General features: G+C 36.2%; 2 protein-coding genes across 2 annotated transcripts; one reads left to right on the top strand and one right to left on the bottom strand.

Moving 5' to 3' along the window:
• Window positions 1-4,076: 4,076 nt before the first annotated feature.
• BKA55DRAFT_694310 (CHAT domain-containing protein) lies at window positions 4,077-7,988 on the bottom strand (the record flags this gene model as incomplete). Its single annotated transcript, XM_046200025.1, has 1 exon — window positions 4,077-7,988. One exon carries the CDS (start codon window positions 7,986-7,988, stop codon window positions 4,077-4,079), a length of 3,912 nt encoding a protein of 1,303 aa, XP_046045683.1.
• A 979-nt stretch (window positions 7,989-8,967) lies between these two features.
• On the top strand, window positions 8,968-12,955 carry BKA55DRAFT_578352 (uncharacterized protein). Its single transcript, XM_046193699.1, has 4 exons — window positions 8,968-11,164; window positions 11,234-11,410; window positions 11,472-12,202; window positions 12,257-12,955. Exons 1-4 carry the CDS (start codon window positions 9,113-9,115, stop codon window positions 12,870-12,872), a joined length of 3,576 nt encoding a protein of 1,191 aa, XP_046045682.1. The 5' UTR covers window positions 8,968-9,112; the 3' UTR covers window positions 12,873-12,955.
• Window positions 12,956-15,975: the final 3,020 nt, after the last annotated feature.

The raw sequence follows: 15,975 nt of genomic DNA, 5'->3' as shown, positions 1-15,975 counted from the left end.
CTTTAATATTTAGGGTTTTTTATATCTTTAGTATATTTAAGTCTTTTCTATTTAAGGGTTTCTTCCTTAGTTTCTCTTTTTCTTATTAATATTAGTATTTTATATCCTAGGCTAGGTTGTTTTTCTAGTACTAGGTTAGGGTAATATTTTTTAAGAGTTTCCTCCTTATTAAGGAATAAGTTATATACTTTTAATAGTCCTAGAATTATAATAAAATCAATACTAAATATATTATATTTATCTTTTTTAATTATATTAATTATTTTAATTATTATTTAGGGTTTATTATTCTTTCTTATAGTATTAATATATTTCTTTCTTTTAGGTATTAATTTATATTTTTAATTAGTTTTAATAAAGTTTTTATATTCTAAGTCTTTATATCCTTTCTTATTATAGTTTTAGTAAGTAAGTTTAGATTTATCTTATTTAACTATTTTAATTTTTATTAGTTTTACTTTAGTATTATAAGATATATTATTATTATATTTCTATTCTTAGTTAATATTATAATAAGGTTTATTATCTTATTATTTATTATATTAAGAGTTTTAAATTCTTTAAGCAAATTATTAGTTATTAATTCTAATTACTTAATTAATATAATTTACTAAGGTTTTAAATTTATCTTTTTTATATAATTTAACTTATACTAGTTCTTTAAGTATATTAAAGAAAAATAATATAAGTATATCTTAATCTTAAGGTAGTTTAAATACTAATTAAAAGAATTCTACTTTAAGCTTAAATATAAATTAAGTTTATTTAAGTATTTTAATTTTTCTTTTAACTTATCCTTTTTTATTAATAGTTTTAAATACCTATTATAAGGCTTTTTTAAAAGCTAGGTAATTAATATATAATATATAAATTTAAGGTTTAAGGGCTTTTAGGTCTCCTTTAGTAATTTAATCTTTAAGGAATAGCTAGAACTATTATATAGCAGTGCCCTTAAGGTATTTTAATATATACCTAGTTTTATTTACTTCCTTTATAAACTAAGTTAGATAGTAAGATATAAAGGCTTAATATTAAGTAAGGAATATAAAGAGTTTACTTAGAGTTTTATTAAATATCTTAAGCAGGTTAGGCTTAAGGATTTCTTTAGTATCTTTATTATAAATAATAATATTAATAAGGTTATATATTTCCTAAAGTCTATTTTAGTTATTATTAGCCTATTAGGCTTAAAGGTTTATTACTTTAATAAGTATTTAATAAAGCTTTACTATTTTAATAGTTATATTAATAATTTGCTATTAGAGCTAGATAATATTAGAGTTATTATTACTTTTAAATAAGTTATTATTATTTTCTCTTATATACTAGTTAGTAGGTAGATTATTATTAATTAGAGTTAGGGTAATATTAATAGTAATATTCTGCTAAATAGAAGTAATTAATATAGCTATTATATTTATATTACTTAGTATTTATATAATATAATTTAAATAAGAGCTATTAATATATAATAATTAAGTCTAATTATATTAAATTAAGCTATATTAGGTTTATTATTAAAAGACTATATAAAGTATATATTAAGTATTATTAAAGTATTATATCTCTTAATAGTAGATTTAATATATATTAGGCTTAATTAATATAAAGAAGTTATATTAATAGCTAGTAAGCTAGAATTTATAAAAGTGCTAATAAATATATTTTATATATTTATAGTAACTTACTATAATAAGTTAGTATTTATATATAAGTTATAAGTCTAATTATAAGTCCTATTAAGCGGCTTATAATAGAAATAAGGAGAAAGCATAAGTTGTTAATTAATTAGGGGAAATTTATAGGTTCTATGTGACGTAACCGCGAGGATTGTAATAATACTATGTAGTAAAAAGTGGGTTACTTTATAGCTTTTTAATACTTAAATAAAATAGATAGAAATTTAAGAAAATTATTTCTTATAATGATATAGCTTATTATATAATAAAGTACTTTTTAAAGATTTTTAAATATTTTATTTTATAAAGAAAACCTTTAAAATATAATATAATTTAGAATATAAGTAAACTTTAAAGTTTATAACTATAATATATTTAATAAGTATATATTATATTTAAGTATATATTATACTTTCCCTATTTAACCTATAGTATAGTAATTAGACTTTAACTATAATAAACTAAGCTATATTAAGATTATTATTAGCAGATTATATAAAGTATATACTAAGTATTATTAAAGTATTATATCTTTTAATAGTAAGTTTAATATATATAAAGCTTAGTTAATATAAAGAAGTCTTATTAATAGTTAGTAAACTAAGTTTTATAAAAGTATTAATAAATATATTTTATATATAAATAATTTAAAAAATAATTAATAATATTATTATAGAATTAATATTAATTATAATAAATTAGTATTAATCTTAATAAATTAATTATAATTATAAAGTCTAAATATTAATTAAGTTTTAATAAAAGTTAAAGTAATTAAAGAGAAATATAAGGTATATATAATAAAGTTACTAGGGTTATAATATATAGCTATATTATTATAATACTTTAAAAAAAGCCTATAACTTAAATCTTTATATTAAGTAAGCTCTTAAATATAAAAGAAAAATATATAAATATAATATATTTTATATAATAATTATAAGTATTTAAAAGATTTAATTAAAATAATATTAGTTATATTTAACTAATAATCTTTAAATATAAGATCTTTTTATTTATATACTCTCTTTATAAAGACCTGTTAAGTAATAAAGCTTTTATTAAATCTAAGATATAAAGCCTTAAGGACTTAAAAGGAAAGTTATATAAAGGGATATAGCTAAATATAAGAGAGAGGAAGTTCATTAAGGCCCTTAGACTAGATAGCTTATATAATAAGTGGCTTAAATATATCTAGTAATAGGCAAAGGAGCTTATAAAGAAGATTAAAAACCTGTAAGAATAGAAGCAGGGTAATTGCGGGGTTTAGAAGAAATATATTAAGTTTTATATAAGTTTAGTTACTTAAAGTTAAAGACCTAAAGTTATAAATTCGGTATTAGTAGTAAAAAGAAGATTAAATAAATTATAAAATAAAGTATATAACTAAATAAGTAAAATAGCTATAATATTAATTTACTATTAATATAAATAAGGAAGTAAATACTATTATAATCTTATTTTATATTATAATTCTTTTTTATTAATATATTATAAACTTAAAATAATATTAACCTTAAGTAATATTAATTAACCTTAAGTAAAAATCTTAATTAATTAATAACTTAGCCTAATAATAAGTAATATTATAATAATATATAGCCTATAAAATTATATTTATATAAATAATTATAATAGAATTGCCTAGAAATAATATATAGGCTTTAAATACTTATACTTTTACTTATAACTTTTTTACACTTTTTATTTTTTAATTTCTTATTAATTCTTTTTAAGTTAACTTTAAAACTATTTAAAATATTTAATTATAATTTTTTTTCTTTTTATTAATACATATTATAATTTTAATAAAAATATTTAATATAGTCTAATAGATATTATTATTAAATAAGTATAAAAATTACTTATAAATAATATCTAGGATATAGAAATAAATGCCGCAGGTAGTTGTCTAGGCGCCACAGCTTTTCACGCAGCAGCTCTATAAAGCCATATAAATGTTATAGATATCTTGTTTCAAAAGGGTGGGCATCCGAACCAGGCGAATAACACAAAAACAACACTATTGCATTCTGCGGCGAGTGTAGCCGATACCGAAGTAATTAGATACCTCCTCGAGCATAGTGCAGACTCCAAAGCAAATCATGCCTGGATAAGAACCCTGTATGAGGTCGCGCTTCTGGCTGGCCTGGCAGATGCACTTAATCTGATAAAGCAATATTGTAGAAGTGGAAGGTAATATGTTTTTATAGAGGAATTAGTATTTGGGGTTTTAAGACTATAATTAATTCTCAGAGTTATATATGGTTTTAATATATAATTTCCTATTTAAAGCATCTAGAAAACCACCCCTATTATGTTTCAAAACTAAATTTTTTTAAACCTTTTAGCTACTATATCTACAACTTCACCTCTTCGCGATCCGCCAAAATATCTTCAAACTGCCCGCTCCGCATTATCCGGGCGAATCGCACCCAGGCTTCCAACTGCACCTTTGTGGCAGCTACCGATAACGATGAATGGTGCCCAGTACATTGGGTGACTATAGTTATCCGGATGAGCAGCCTCTCCTAGTTCAAGCTCGGGTTCGATGTCACGAGGCCCCTGGAGGATATTTTGCACTTCTTGTTGAGTGGCGTGTCGAGTTGCGATCTGCGCCGCTTGAAGTGCTCTAGCAGGAAACCATTCCTTCTTTAAATGCTCGTAGAATTTGATCATGAGGAAGCTTGTTACATCATCATCGACGCTCCAAAGACTCACCAATACACTCTTGACTCCAGCAGCCAATAGGGCGCGGGCGAAGCCGATCACATCATCGCCGCTTGTGAGCTCACCACGGCCTGTTTTGCAAGCACTAAGGACGACCAGGTCAGCGCGCAAGTGTCGCCACATCAAGTCCTCGACAGTAATGTTTTCACCCTCCGCGAGGTGAATTGCAGACAGCATAGGCACTTCGGTAGAGAGACTCCCGTGGGTCGCGAAATGGAGCACTCTATAATTGCCAAGAAGCGAAGAGACTACCTTTTTCGTTGCATTTGGACCAGTCAAGGCCTTGGTGCCCTCGATCAGTTGTCTAATGGCTTCAACTTCGACGTGGGCGCTGGGCAGCGGGGGCAGACGGCGCTCCTCTAAGGTCAACGAGTTTTTGCTGCTCATATTCGAAGGGTTGCCGACTGCTAAGATGGAGAAGTCTGTTTCCGGAGCCGGATCGGATTGTAAATACGCGAGGACACTGGCACTGGGGAGGTAAGATATCGTTTTGTTGCTCATCAATAGCTGGCCTTGGTAGGGTAGGGCGTGGAAAGGTAGTTGATGCAGACAACGGTATGGAACGATGATGAGCCTGGACTCGTCCAAGGACTTGAAGGGAAGTAGTTTAGTGGCCAGCCAGGACTCATGATCCCGCGTTCCCGACGACCCAGTCGCACAAGCTTTGTGATATTGCAGAATATGGCCCTCCAAACAAGCCTCTGGGACGTCAACCACAAAGACTTCTCTCATTCCAGATGCTGTGATTTTCCACACCACCATATTCTCCCTACTGTAGCAGTATTGCAATAGCGCGGTATCCGCAGGCAATAGTTTGCAGAGTGACGGAAGGCTGAGAACTGTTCCAATAGCGGATAGGGAAACAGATCCACCAGCTGACAACATCCCCTCCAATTTCCGGAGTTGTTTCTCTTTCTCCTGGATCTTTGCTTTGAGCCTAGATTCTGTGCTGCGATCCAGATGCTGAGCTTGGTAGCACCTAGCCAGCAAGCTTCGAAGCGTAGCGAGCTGAGTCCCCTCCACCTTATACTGCTGCCACTGGGACCCAACGCTTCCATCTGCATTGTGATTGGGAATAGCACCCTCGATCAAGTCCAGCAGGCTCCGTGCCTTGCCACGCTCGATTGCAGCAAAAGCACGCTGGACTTGGGGAGAAAGAAATTCAACCCCTGATTGTCTTGCAGATAGATGCCATCGTGCGGCGGCATGCGCGGCACCAAAGTATATATCCTGGACCACTGAATCTCCTGCGAGCGCTATCTTGTGGTCATCCACTGAGAGTGCATGCCTTCTCTTATCAAACGCTGCCATGGCTCGCTCATAATAATCGCACGCTTGCTCATACTCTCCGAGCCCTTCGCTGACTTGAGCAATCATGCTAAGGTTCTCCCAGACAGGATATTCATACAGGCTCCACCAGTCTGGCCCCCATTCCAACTCTAGTTCCTTCACTATTGATTTAGCATCGTCGTAAAGCCTGACACGCACAAAGAGGGATAGTACTCGAGTTTTTTCCTGCCATCTTTTTCTTCGAAGAAGTTCTCTAGTCTCCTTATCAATACCGATACTCTCATGCTCTTCTGCTGCGACGAGTTGGTCTTTATATGCCCGTGCGTGCGCTGCAGCCGCTTCAAAATCTCTCTTGCTGACACTGAGGGAAGCAAGAAGTACCTCGCTCTCACTGGTGGGGTGGGCTGTTAAGGCTGATTCGGTTTCCCTCCACAGCTGCTCGGCTTTGTTCGAGTCTCCGTTTCTGACAGCTTGACGACTGCGGTAGAGTGGGACCAAAGCTGCCGCTAAGGAGATGAAGTAGTCAATTAGGTTGTATGCTCCCTGGGTCTGAAACTCGACAGGGTCGATATTCAAACTGTTCAGTCTTGCGAGAAGCTCTCCCATATCGGCCATTCTTCCTTCGTTCATGGCAGACTGAATGTTTTGGTTGAGTTCAATCTGGCGAGACAGAAGCTGTTCAACCGACACAGTCGGGCCTCGCCGGCGCCACTTGCGTAATATGTCCGCAATGCGAGCGAGTCGTTCTGGGTCGGCTCGCTTGTTCGCATGCTGGAATATCTTCCCCAGAACGTGTACCGCGTGGTTGAGTGCCATCTGCGAAATCGCCGAAGTCCGCGGCCTCTCTTTTTCAATCTCGTGACACACATTCGATGCCTTCTCCGCGGTGATATAGATCATGCTCTGGTCTCCCAGTAACTCGTGGACCGATAGCTGATCGCAAATGCTGTAGGCGTGCGATAATTTCAACCCAAGGCCCTGGAATACTGCGGCCGCAAGCTTATGCGCTGCTAGTGCTTTCTCATAGTCGCCCAGAAACACAAGCCATCTCCGTGCATACTTTGCAAAAAACAAACCCAGTCCGAAGGCCAGGCTATAGCTTCCTTTCTCCTTACCGTATTGGCCGATCGCTTTCGCAGCGTCGCTATCCTCGGGGAATTGGGCTAGACCCACCCGACACAAACAAGAGTGGGCAGTCGCAACCTGCACTCCTGCAATATCACCAGCTTGGCTATACAGGAATTTTGCATGGCTGACATGCGCCAACGCTACCTCATATGCGGTAGGCGTAGCTGATGAGGAGCTGAAGATACCTAGAGTGGCAAGGTAGCCAAGTCGAAGTTGGACAGCTGCCTGACCACGTGTGTGTTGTGCAGACCCATAGAGGGTATCAGAGTCCAGATAGTAAGAAGTGGCCGCTTGGAGATCCTCTGGCAGTGGCATAGAGAAGTGAGTGCTTTCATCATCTCGCGGCTGCGCGTTGCTCTCGGTCCCTTGCTCCAGCAACATATTCCAGGTCTCAGGAACTCCAAAGGTAACCGCCTTTGCATCACCCAGCCTAAGCTGGTGGTGTGCGCGTAGGATAGAATCTCTCGGTTTCAGGGGTGCGACACTACCCATCACGCTGTGGAAGCGATCGCGGTCCCCAACAACTCGATAGATGTGCGCCAGTTCGACTTCGAATGGGAGTATTTCAGCCTCGTTAACGCCGCTAAGCCTGCAGTTCTGGATAGCTTGGGCGACACCCTCAGTTCCCTGTTTCCTTGCTAGGTCAATCTCGACACTAGTTGGAACGCGGGGCCTGGCTGATACAACCCTTCTTTGTAATTCCAATAGAGCTCTGAGCCTGCGCACGCGATCATGCTTGTAATCAATAGCGCTGTGCAGGGAAGCCTGAAGGTGTTCAATCTCTGTGATGAAGTCGAAGATGTCGTCCAGCTCCACACTTGAAATATTGCAACCGGCGGCTGACCATTTGAACTGCATATGCAGGCATTGGATCAAGTATGTAATCGCTGGGATATGCACGTCTGGGTATCGGCTTTCTGACAGTTCAACTGCCTTCTTAAAGCTCGTGCAAGCGTAGCCCGGTTCGCCTTGAAGCATTGCAATGATACCTAACTTCAGCAGTGAACGGCAATAGAGCTCGGCTTGGATTTGGATCTGAGGATCTATCGTGGCACTTTCGGACCTTGATCGTTCCTCGAGGAATCCGGTCGGAAACTGTCCCAGCAACGGTAAGCTCCCCAGAACACCCTCATAGACAACCATGTGAGACAGCGTAGCCATGATTGAATCGACGCGATGACTGTGGAGTGTAAAAAGGGGAAACCAGTCCTTTTTAGGTCCACTTTGAAGGCCCAATGCTCAACAGAGCTACTCCGGGGTAGGGGCTGCTTATCTCACATGTTGAAAGCGCGCAACGCGAATATCTACAATACCCCGCCTGATGCAACCGAGACTGCAAGTCATTCTCACATAAGTGGCTGCCCAATGCATCATGTTCATGTAAGTGGCCGGAGAATTCCGTACAATACACATGCAGCATATCTCTACATCATCGAACAGTTAGTGCCTATTACAGAAGGTTTTAGAAAAGCATTCTTGATGGTGATTCATTACATGCTTACTTAATTTTCGGGCAAAAGATAGTTGAGCTTGGGATATCCTTAGTAACATAGATTGGAAATGCACAGACTCCCTGCTGTGACTAACTTGGAGGCCCTTGGGCACTCGGGAGATATGTAGCTTTTCAGATGAGAATTGTCGAGTCCTCCATCGCCGAGCCTACTATAGCTGAGAACCATTTTCCGATCACATGCCACGTTGAATTGTGGCGCTACTGGGGGTTAATATAGAAAACAAACCTTAACCCCACTTCTTCATGACGGCCGTAATACTTGCATTTGGTATAATCTTTCGTGCCACATGACCTGTCTTTGGAGCTTAGGCACATGTGAATAGACTAATACCTGTGTTAGCTGCCTAAAGTTTATGCTTGTGGCTTGCAAATCCTCCTATAGGCGAATAAGCTAAACAAGAATTCATAAGTAGTTTTTCAGCTGAAAACTCTTATCCTACCACATGCTATATGAAGTTGTGTTGCTATTGGGTATCAATACGGAAACCAAACCTTAGCTGCTCTTAGCTTGTAATGGCAGAACACTTTTCACCGGGACTCCGGATATGGAGGTTGATCAAACTTTATCACTGAATATAGGGTTGAAACGGTGGATGTTTGTCTTAAGCACCATTCCATGGGGATTGCACCTATATTTACGCCCGGTTTGTCTCGCATTCCCAGGATATGAGCGGAAGTTTAGTGTTGCTCATTTCATAGATGTGTCTCTACGCAAACTAAAGTGCCATCTTAACTCCTAAAAACTTATTCCATAGTCCGTTTTTGCTTGGCAATGTCCACAACTAAGAGAGCTTTACTCATTGCCAGTCCTTTCGGAGGACTTCAAGGTCCGCTGAATGATGTCAATAGGATGACAGAGCTTCTTCAGGCATTTAGATTCGACATCACTCAATGTTGTGGCAAAGATGCGACTCGAGATGGAATTCGAACTTCATGGCAGAATATCATCGACAAGAGCTCGTCTGGAGACACGGTTGTTATTTACTATTCCGGACACGGGGGACTGGTCGAGACACGGCAAAACCTGGAGACAGAAGACAAGAGGGTTTGCCAATCACCGAATCAATATCAATTCCTCGTACCGTTCGACTTCAATGAAACCACCGATGAAGATTTCAAGGGCATATTAGACATCGAGATAGCCCACATGCTCCGGGACACCACGGACAAGTCTACCAATGTGACCATCATCCTCGACTGCTGCCACTCTGGCCGAATGGCGCGCGATGAGACCCACGGTGACAATGCGACCCCCAAGCAGTTGCTTGAGGTTCAACATCATGACATAGTCAAATGGGTCGAAACTCTGAAGCAGAAGGGCTACCTTGGTGGAGACACCGCTATCGAAGGGAACCAGGATGCAGTTCGAATAGCCGCCTCTGCTACAAAAGAAACCGCCTGGGAATATTTCAAAAACGGCCAGTGGGGCGGTATAATGACAGAGGCCCTTGTCCGTGCGATGGAAGAAACAGATGGTCAAGACATTTCATGGAGAACGTTGCTAATCCGGGTCCGCGAGCTCGTGCAGGTGGATTTCCCACAGCAGCATCCTCGGGCGGAGGGCCCAGATACCCGGGTGTGTTTTGAATTGACTCAGAAGTCGTCTGAAGCATTCTTCATAACAATTGAAGAAGAAACTGCTGTCCTCCAGGCAGGTCGAGTGGCTGGAGTCCGCGAAGGCAACAAATACATCATCATGCCTTTTGGCTCGACTAAAATAGACAACCGAAATCAGATTGCAAAAGCTACTGTAACACACATCATTGGGTTTAAAGCGCTAGTTGACCTGGAGTTCGAGTCAGTGGGAGGAAGCCTGCCCGAAAACGGAGCGTTGGCTTTCTTGTGCCAAGAAGCTCTCTACGAATGGCCGTTCATATTGCCGGAAGGCCTTCCGGGCCTCGCAGACGCCGTGAAAGGTTCGAAGTTCCTGAGACGCTACAATCACCAAAAAGATCCATCCCATCTCGCCGAGTTCCAACAAGAAGCCGGAAGGATCACCTTACATACCCAGAAGGGAGTACAGATCGCATCGCGACAGATCCTTGATAACCAAATTACTTCTGCTACTGGTTTTGCCGAAATTATACGGGACGCTGAGATTCTTGCTAAAGCGCAACACCTCCTGAGGCTGAGATGTGAAAACCCACAAGAAGTCCTAAACCACGGACTGAAAGTGGAGTTCGGAACGGTACACCAAGGGAATTCGGGGCGACCTATCGAGCAAGATGGCAGCGGCTTCATAACAGAGGGAGATCGTATTTGTGTTTCGCTTCACAACACTGGCAAGGACATTGTATACGTGTCGGTCTTCGACGTCAACGTCGCCGGGAAAATCTCATTGCTGTCTACATCCAGCCCAATGGGAATTTTGTTGCAATCTGGCGAGTCCTACACTCTAGGGAAGAGTCAGTTCGGGGATGTGCTCAAGGGCATGCAAACTGCATGGCCGAAATCTGTGCCAAGAAGCAAGAGAGTCGATGAGCGGTTGATCTTGGTGCTATCTAACGCGGAGGTCGATCTCAGACATCTGGCTACCTCGGCTGAATCAGCAAACCGACTCGCGACTCTCACCTCGAGAAGGTCAAGTCTTGAAAGTCTGGAGGAGGTCACATATCATATTGCGTCAGGGGCAAAAAGGGACGTCATACACGAAGCGCGAGAGTCTCCAATGCAATTTGACATATACGATATCCCCTTCTCCATGGTTTCTGTCACAGAAGGAGAATCTGAACAACGATCCATTCCAGCAGTGCAACTCCCAGCACCAGAGATGAGAACGGGGTGGGAAACCATACCAGTCCACCCGTCGCATGCAGCGGAGAAGGTTAGTCCTTTCAACATTCCCATACACGATTCGGTTTCCTAGCTAATGAGATTCGATTTGGGGTCATAGGGAATCTTCGGCGCAGGTCTTCGAGCATTCGAGGGCATACCACCTTGCGTGTGGGTAGTAAATCGGCATAACGAGGACATCACAGTTGTCGTCTCGAAGTATCGCCCAAATCGCTTATTATCAGGTTTCGGCCTCAGCGCGTCGAGCACTGGCGGGGGTGCAAATTACAGTACTACGGTACGATGTCTTGTGTCTATTATACGAGGTCTAGGCTGTTTTTACTCACGTGAACCTACAGACATTCCTGAGTCCAGCGACTACAAAGACTCTCGCTTCTTCAAGTGATGATAGCACTTCTTCCATGGGTGTTTTCCCGCTTTGGACTCGCAAGGGTGGGTTTGGAGTTATTAGTATCTTTACTGGTGCAGAGAAGAAGCTGTTCATTGAGAACGACAGAATCCCGATAGGGGCCACAGCCTACTTTACAAACAAACCAGATTTGACGATTGTGGGCTACAAAGAGAATCAGATTAATATCCCGCTTCCCGAGTCTTCAGAATCAGGCGGCGCCGGGTCCGGTTTGCGGCTACTCAGCCTGGACGGCGGTGGGATCAGAGGTATCTGCAGTCTAACAATCCTGGATGCCATCATGAAGGAAATTAATAAGGGCCGCCAATCGAAGAAGCTTCCAAAAGAGTGTTTCGATCTCGCCGGTGGAACCAGCACAGGCGGACTGATTGCACTGTTGCTGTTCCGACTGGAACTGGATACCGAGAAGGCAATCAACGTATACACGACGATGGCTAAGAACGTCTTTAGCCCGAGGCTCCCCAAGTTGTTGGGAGGTTACAATCTTCATGAGTGGGGCAAACTTGGCTACTACATCGGTAATCCCTACTTGAGATTTAAATCCCTCATTCTCCCTTCTTACTTTTCGGACTATTACCTGAAGACGGCCATTGACAAAGTTATGGAGGATAAGAACGAAAGTGGTCAAAGTGAACTCCTCAAACCTGGAACCACACCTATGTCTGCACACCTCTGCTCCAATGAACATGAATGGAAGGGCTAACTGACCCCCAGGTTCATGTGTGCTACTAGCACCCACCACGAATGTGCTAAGCTATTTCGCTCATATGTCCCCTTGTCGGGCATCGAAGACAAATTTGCACATATCACAGTAAGAGATGCCGCCCTTGCCACGTCCGCTGCTCCAACCTACCTACCTAAAGTCAAGGTTATGGAGGAAGAATTCTGGGATGGCGGCCTCCTCAACAATAACCCCATCAACCAAGTCTGGGATGCCCGGTATGAACTTGATCAAACCATTGAAAGAAAGCCTGTTCCGAATCCGCCAAAAGTTTCCTGCATTGTAAGCATTGGGACAGGGCGCGATAAGATGCCAGTACAACAACCCGGTTATGGATATCTCAACACCGTCAGCACAGTTGTCTCGTATGCGACTAACACGGAGGCAAAACACCAGGACTTCGATCATAAGATCAAAATGTTAAATTCTAGGTCAGGGGGCGAAGAAATTCCTTACTTCAGATTCAATGTGGAATTGGAACAGGAGATAAGTCTTGACGATTGGCAGAGTATGTCAACACTGAAGGCCATAACAGAGAAGCAACTGCGGACCAAAGAGTGGGACAAATTGATACAAGAGTGTGCGAATAGCCTTGAGCCCAAATCTTAGCAGGTTACTATATTCTTCCACTTACTATTAGCAGCATATATTATAACTGGTTTTAAACACTTAATATTTTTATAATAATATAGGTAAAATATATAATTATTACTTACTATATAACTTAATATCTATATTTTATAAGGAAAAGAGTGTCTATTTAGTTAATAATAGGGCTATTTAATAGCAGGATGTTGAAAAAAACTTCTTATAGTAGGCTAAAAAGATCTGCCGCAGAGCTAAAACTAGGCTAGGGAATACCGACTTAGCACCCTTATAATACTACCTCCGAAATTAATAGATAAGGCCGCTTTATTAGAGGTAAAGTATATAAAAGCCTAGGTTACCTGCTATTTAACAGATACCCTCTCTTTTCTATATTATATATTAAGCCTAGCTATAAATAGTTAGAAATTGCCTTTAATTAAATACTAATTAGGTATTAAGTAACTAAGCTATCTATATATATAGCTTATACTTTTATATATTAAGTATTATCTTTATTATTACTATACTTTAAATATAATTATAATTTATAATATTATATTAAAAGTATTTATTTAGATAACCTATTATAATTAATTAGTATTAAATTAAAATTATAAATATTAAGTAATTAAGAATATATATAAATATATAAATTATATATTTATATATTAACTATTCTCTCTATTATTAATAGACTTTAAATATATTAATACTTTATTCTATTATATTATACCCCTTATTCTTACTAGTCTTCTGTAATTAATTGGCATCTAAATCAAATTGGGAGTGGAACGAAAGGTCTTACTACCGCGTAAACCTCCCTCTTTCCTCCCTCTGCCACTAAGCTCCTTGTATAATAATTAAATAAGCTATTACTAGTAATTTATATAGGTCGGTTAGTAAAGATATAAGAATATAATAAAGAACCCTTAATAGCTAATTTAAGGGTATTATTTCTATTAATTTTATAATTAATAATATAAATTAACTCTAGCCTTAATATCTCTTTAATTTTTATATTTTATTTTTTTTAAAGTTACTTTATTAGTATTAGTTATTTTAATATTTATCTCTTATATTATAAGTATATCTTAATATAAAAGTAATTTAATAAGCTTAATTTATATTTATATTTATTTATAGCTTAAGTAAGATTAAGGCTATATAAAACCTAAATTATAAGCTATATAATATTAAATCTTATATTTACCTTCTTAACTACTTTAGATTTAAACCTACTAAACCTAGATTATACTTCTAAGCTTATTAAACTTAATAATATAAGCTGTCTTACGTTAGATTTTATACTACTATAGGCAGGTATGCCTATTAAATAAAGATTCTTTAAAAAAGGCTAGATACTAATAGAACTTAAATTAGGGAAGTTATAATAAAGGATATACTATTTAATTTTATATACTTATATAAGGTATCTATTAGCATACCTTCTTAGAAGTTAAAGTTAGACTTTAATACTAAATTTACAGACCTTTAAGTAAGTATTCCTAATTAGCTCTAAAATAAGGAGTAAATAATACTAACTAAGTACCTAAGGTCTTCTTAACTAAATTAAATAAGAGAATCCAGAGGGGTTATAATATCTTTAATTCTTTATCTTCTTTATTATTTAATAAGCTTACTAATAAGATATAAAAAATCTTATATAGAGATAAGATCTTTATATTTAGAAAATATAGCTTAAATAATATTACTATTAGTAGGTTAATTATTAAGAATTAAATTATAAAGCATATATTAAAACTCTATTAGTAATTTACCCAAGGAATTAATAATAGTCTTCTTAGCCTTACTTTCCTATAAATTAGTATAATTATAACTAATTAGAATTTGGGTCTTATAGATACTTCTATTATTAATATAATCTAGTAAGGTAATATTTTTAAAAAGGCTAAGCTCTTTATCTTAGCTTTTTATAGCTTATAAATTACTAATTTGCCTAAGTTATTTTATACTTTTAGCTTTATTATTTCATCTTAATCCTTAAAGAGGAAATTATATAAATTAATATTAATTTATTTAATAGTTTTTAGATATTTTTATTTATAAATATCTTTATAAATAATAAGACTATTAATTAATTTAATAATAAGATTATTATAAATATTAGTATTACTTTAGTCTTAGTTTCTAATAATATCTATAAGGCGCTATATAATATAATCCCTAAGATAACTTATAACTTAACCTAATAGGGCTATATCTTCCCTAAGAGTATAAAGGTAAAAGACCTTTTAAAATTTAAAGTAATTATTAGGGATAAGTAGTTTATTATTTAGCCCTAGGACTTAGTATTTATACCTACTAATAGATATAACTAATATAATAAAGTTTAATTAAGAAGTAACTTACTTTTTAATATTTTTAGTAATACTTTTTTAAAATAAGTTTTTATAATAAGCTATTTTAAAGCCAAAATATAAGGAATTATATTAATAAAAAATAGACTTAAGATTAAAGTAATAAATAATTTAGAGTTATTTTAAAAATTAATATAACTTAAAATCTAGACCTTATAAGTATTATATAAGGGAGTATATTTATTATTATATTAAAAAGGTTTTATAAGTATATTTAGTTTATTAATATAGATATTACTTACTTTTAAACTTCTTAATATAATATTATTTTATAATATATATAATATCTTAAATATAAATTACTTTAGTAGCCTATAATAATTAATATATAAACTATTTATTACTTAACTTTATTTTAATAGATATATATATTATATAGAGTAACTTCCCACTACTGTCAGAAACTATACTATACTAATACCTAAATATTATACCTGTTTCTTCCTATAATATTACCCTGTTAAGTCCTATAGCTATATTATAGTAGCCTCTTATTAAAATAGTAACTAATATTATAACTTAATTACTATTACTTAAAAATATATAAATAGGTTAATATAAGATATATAAGTAAATAAGTTACTTTTCTTACTTTTAAGATTTTCTATTTTACTTAAACTTAAATAGCAGGCCTATGTAATAAAACATTTACCTTATTAGTATCTATTTGCATTGCTAACTTATAGTTGTAAATAACCTAAGTTTAGCTAATTCTCTTACTGTTAAATATAAGCTAGCTATTAAAA

The sequence above is a fragment of the Fusarium redolens genome (genome assembly GCF_020744475.1).
Source record: "Fusarium redolens strain MPI-CAGE-AT-0023 chromosome Unknown BKA55scaffold_15, whole genome shotgun sequence".
Taxonomy (NCBI): domain Eukaryota; kingdom Fungi; phylum Ascomycota; class Sordariomycetes; order Hypocreales; family Nectriaceae; genus Fusarium; species Fusarium redolens.
This window is presented reverse-complemented; position numbering and strand designations above follow the sequence as displayed.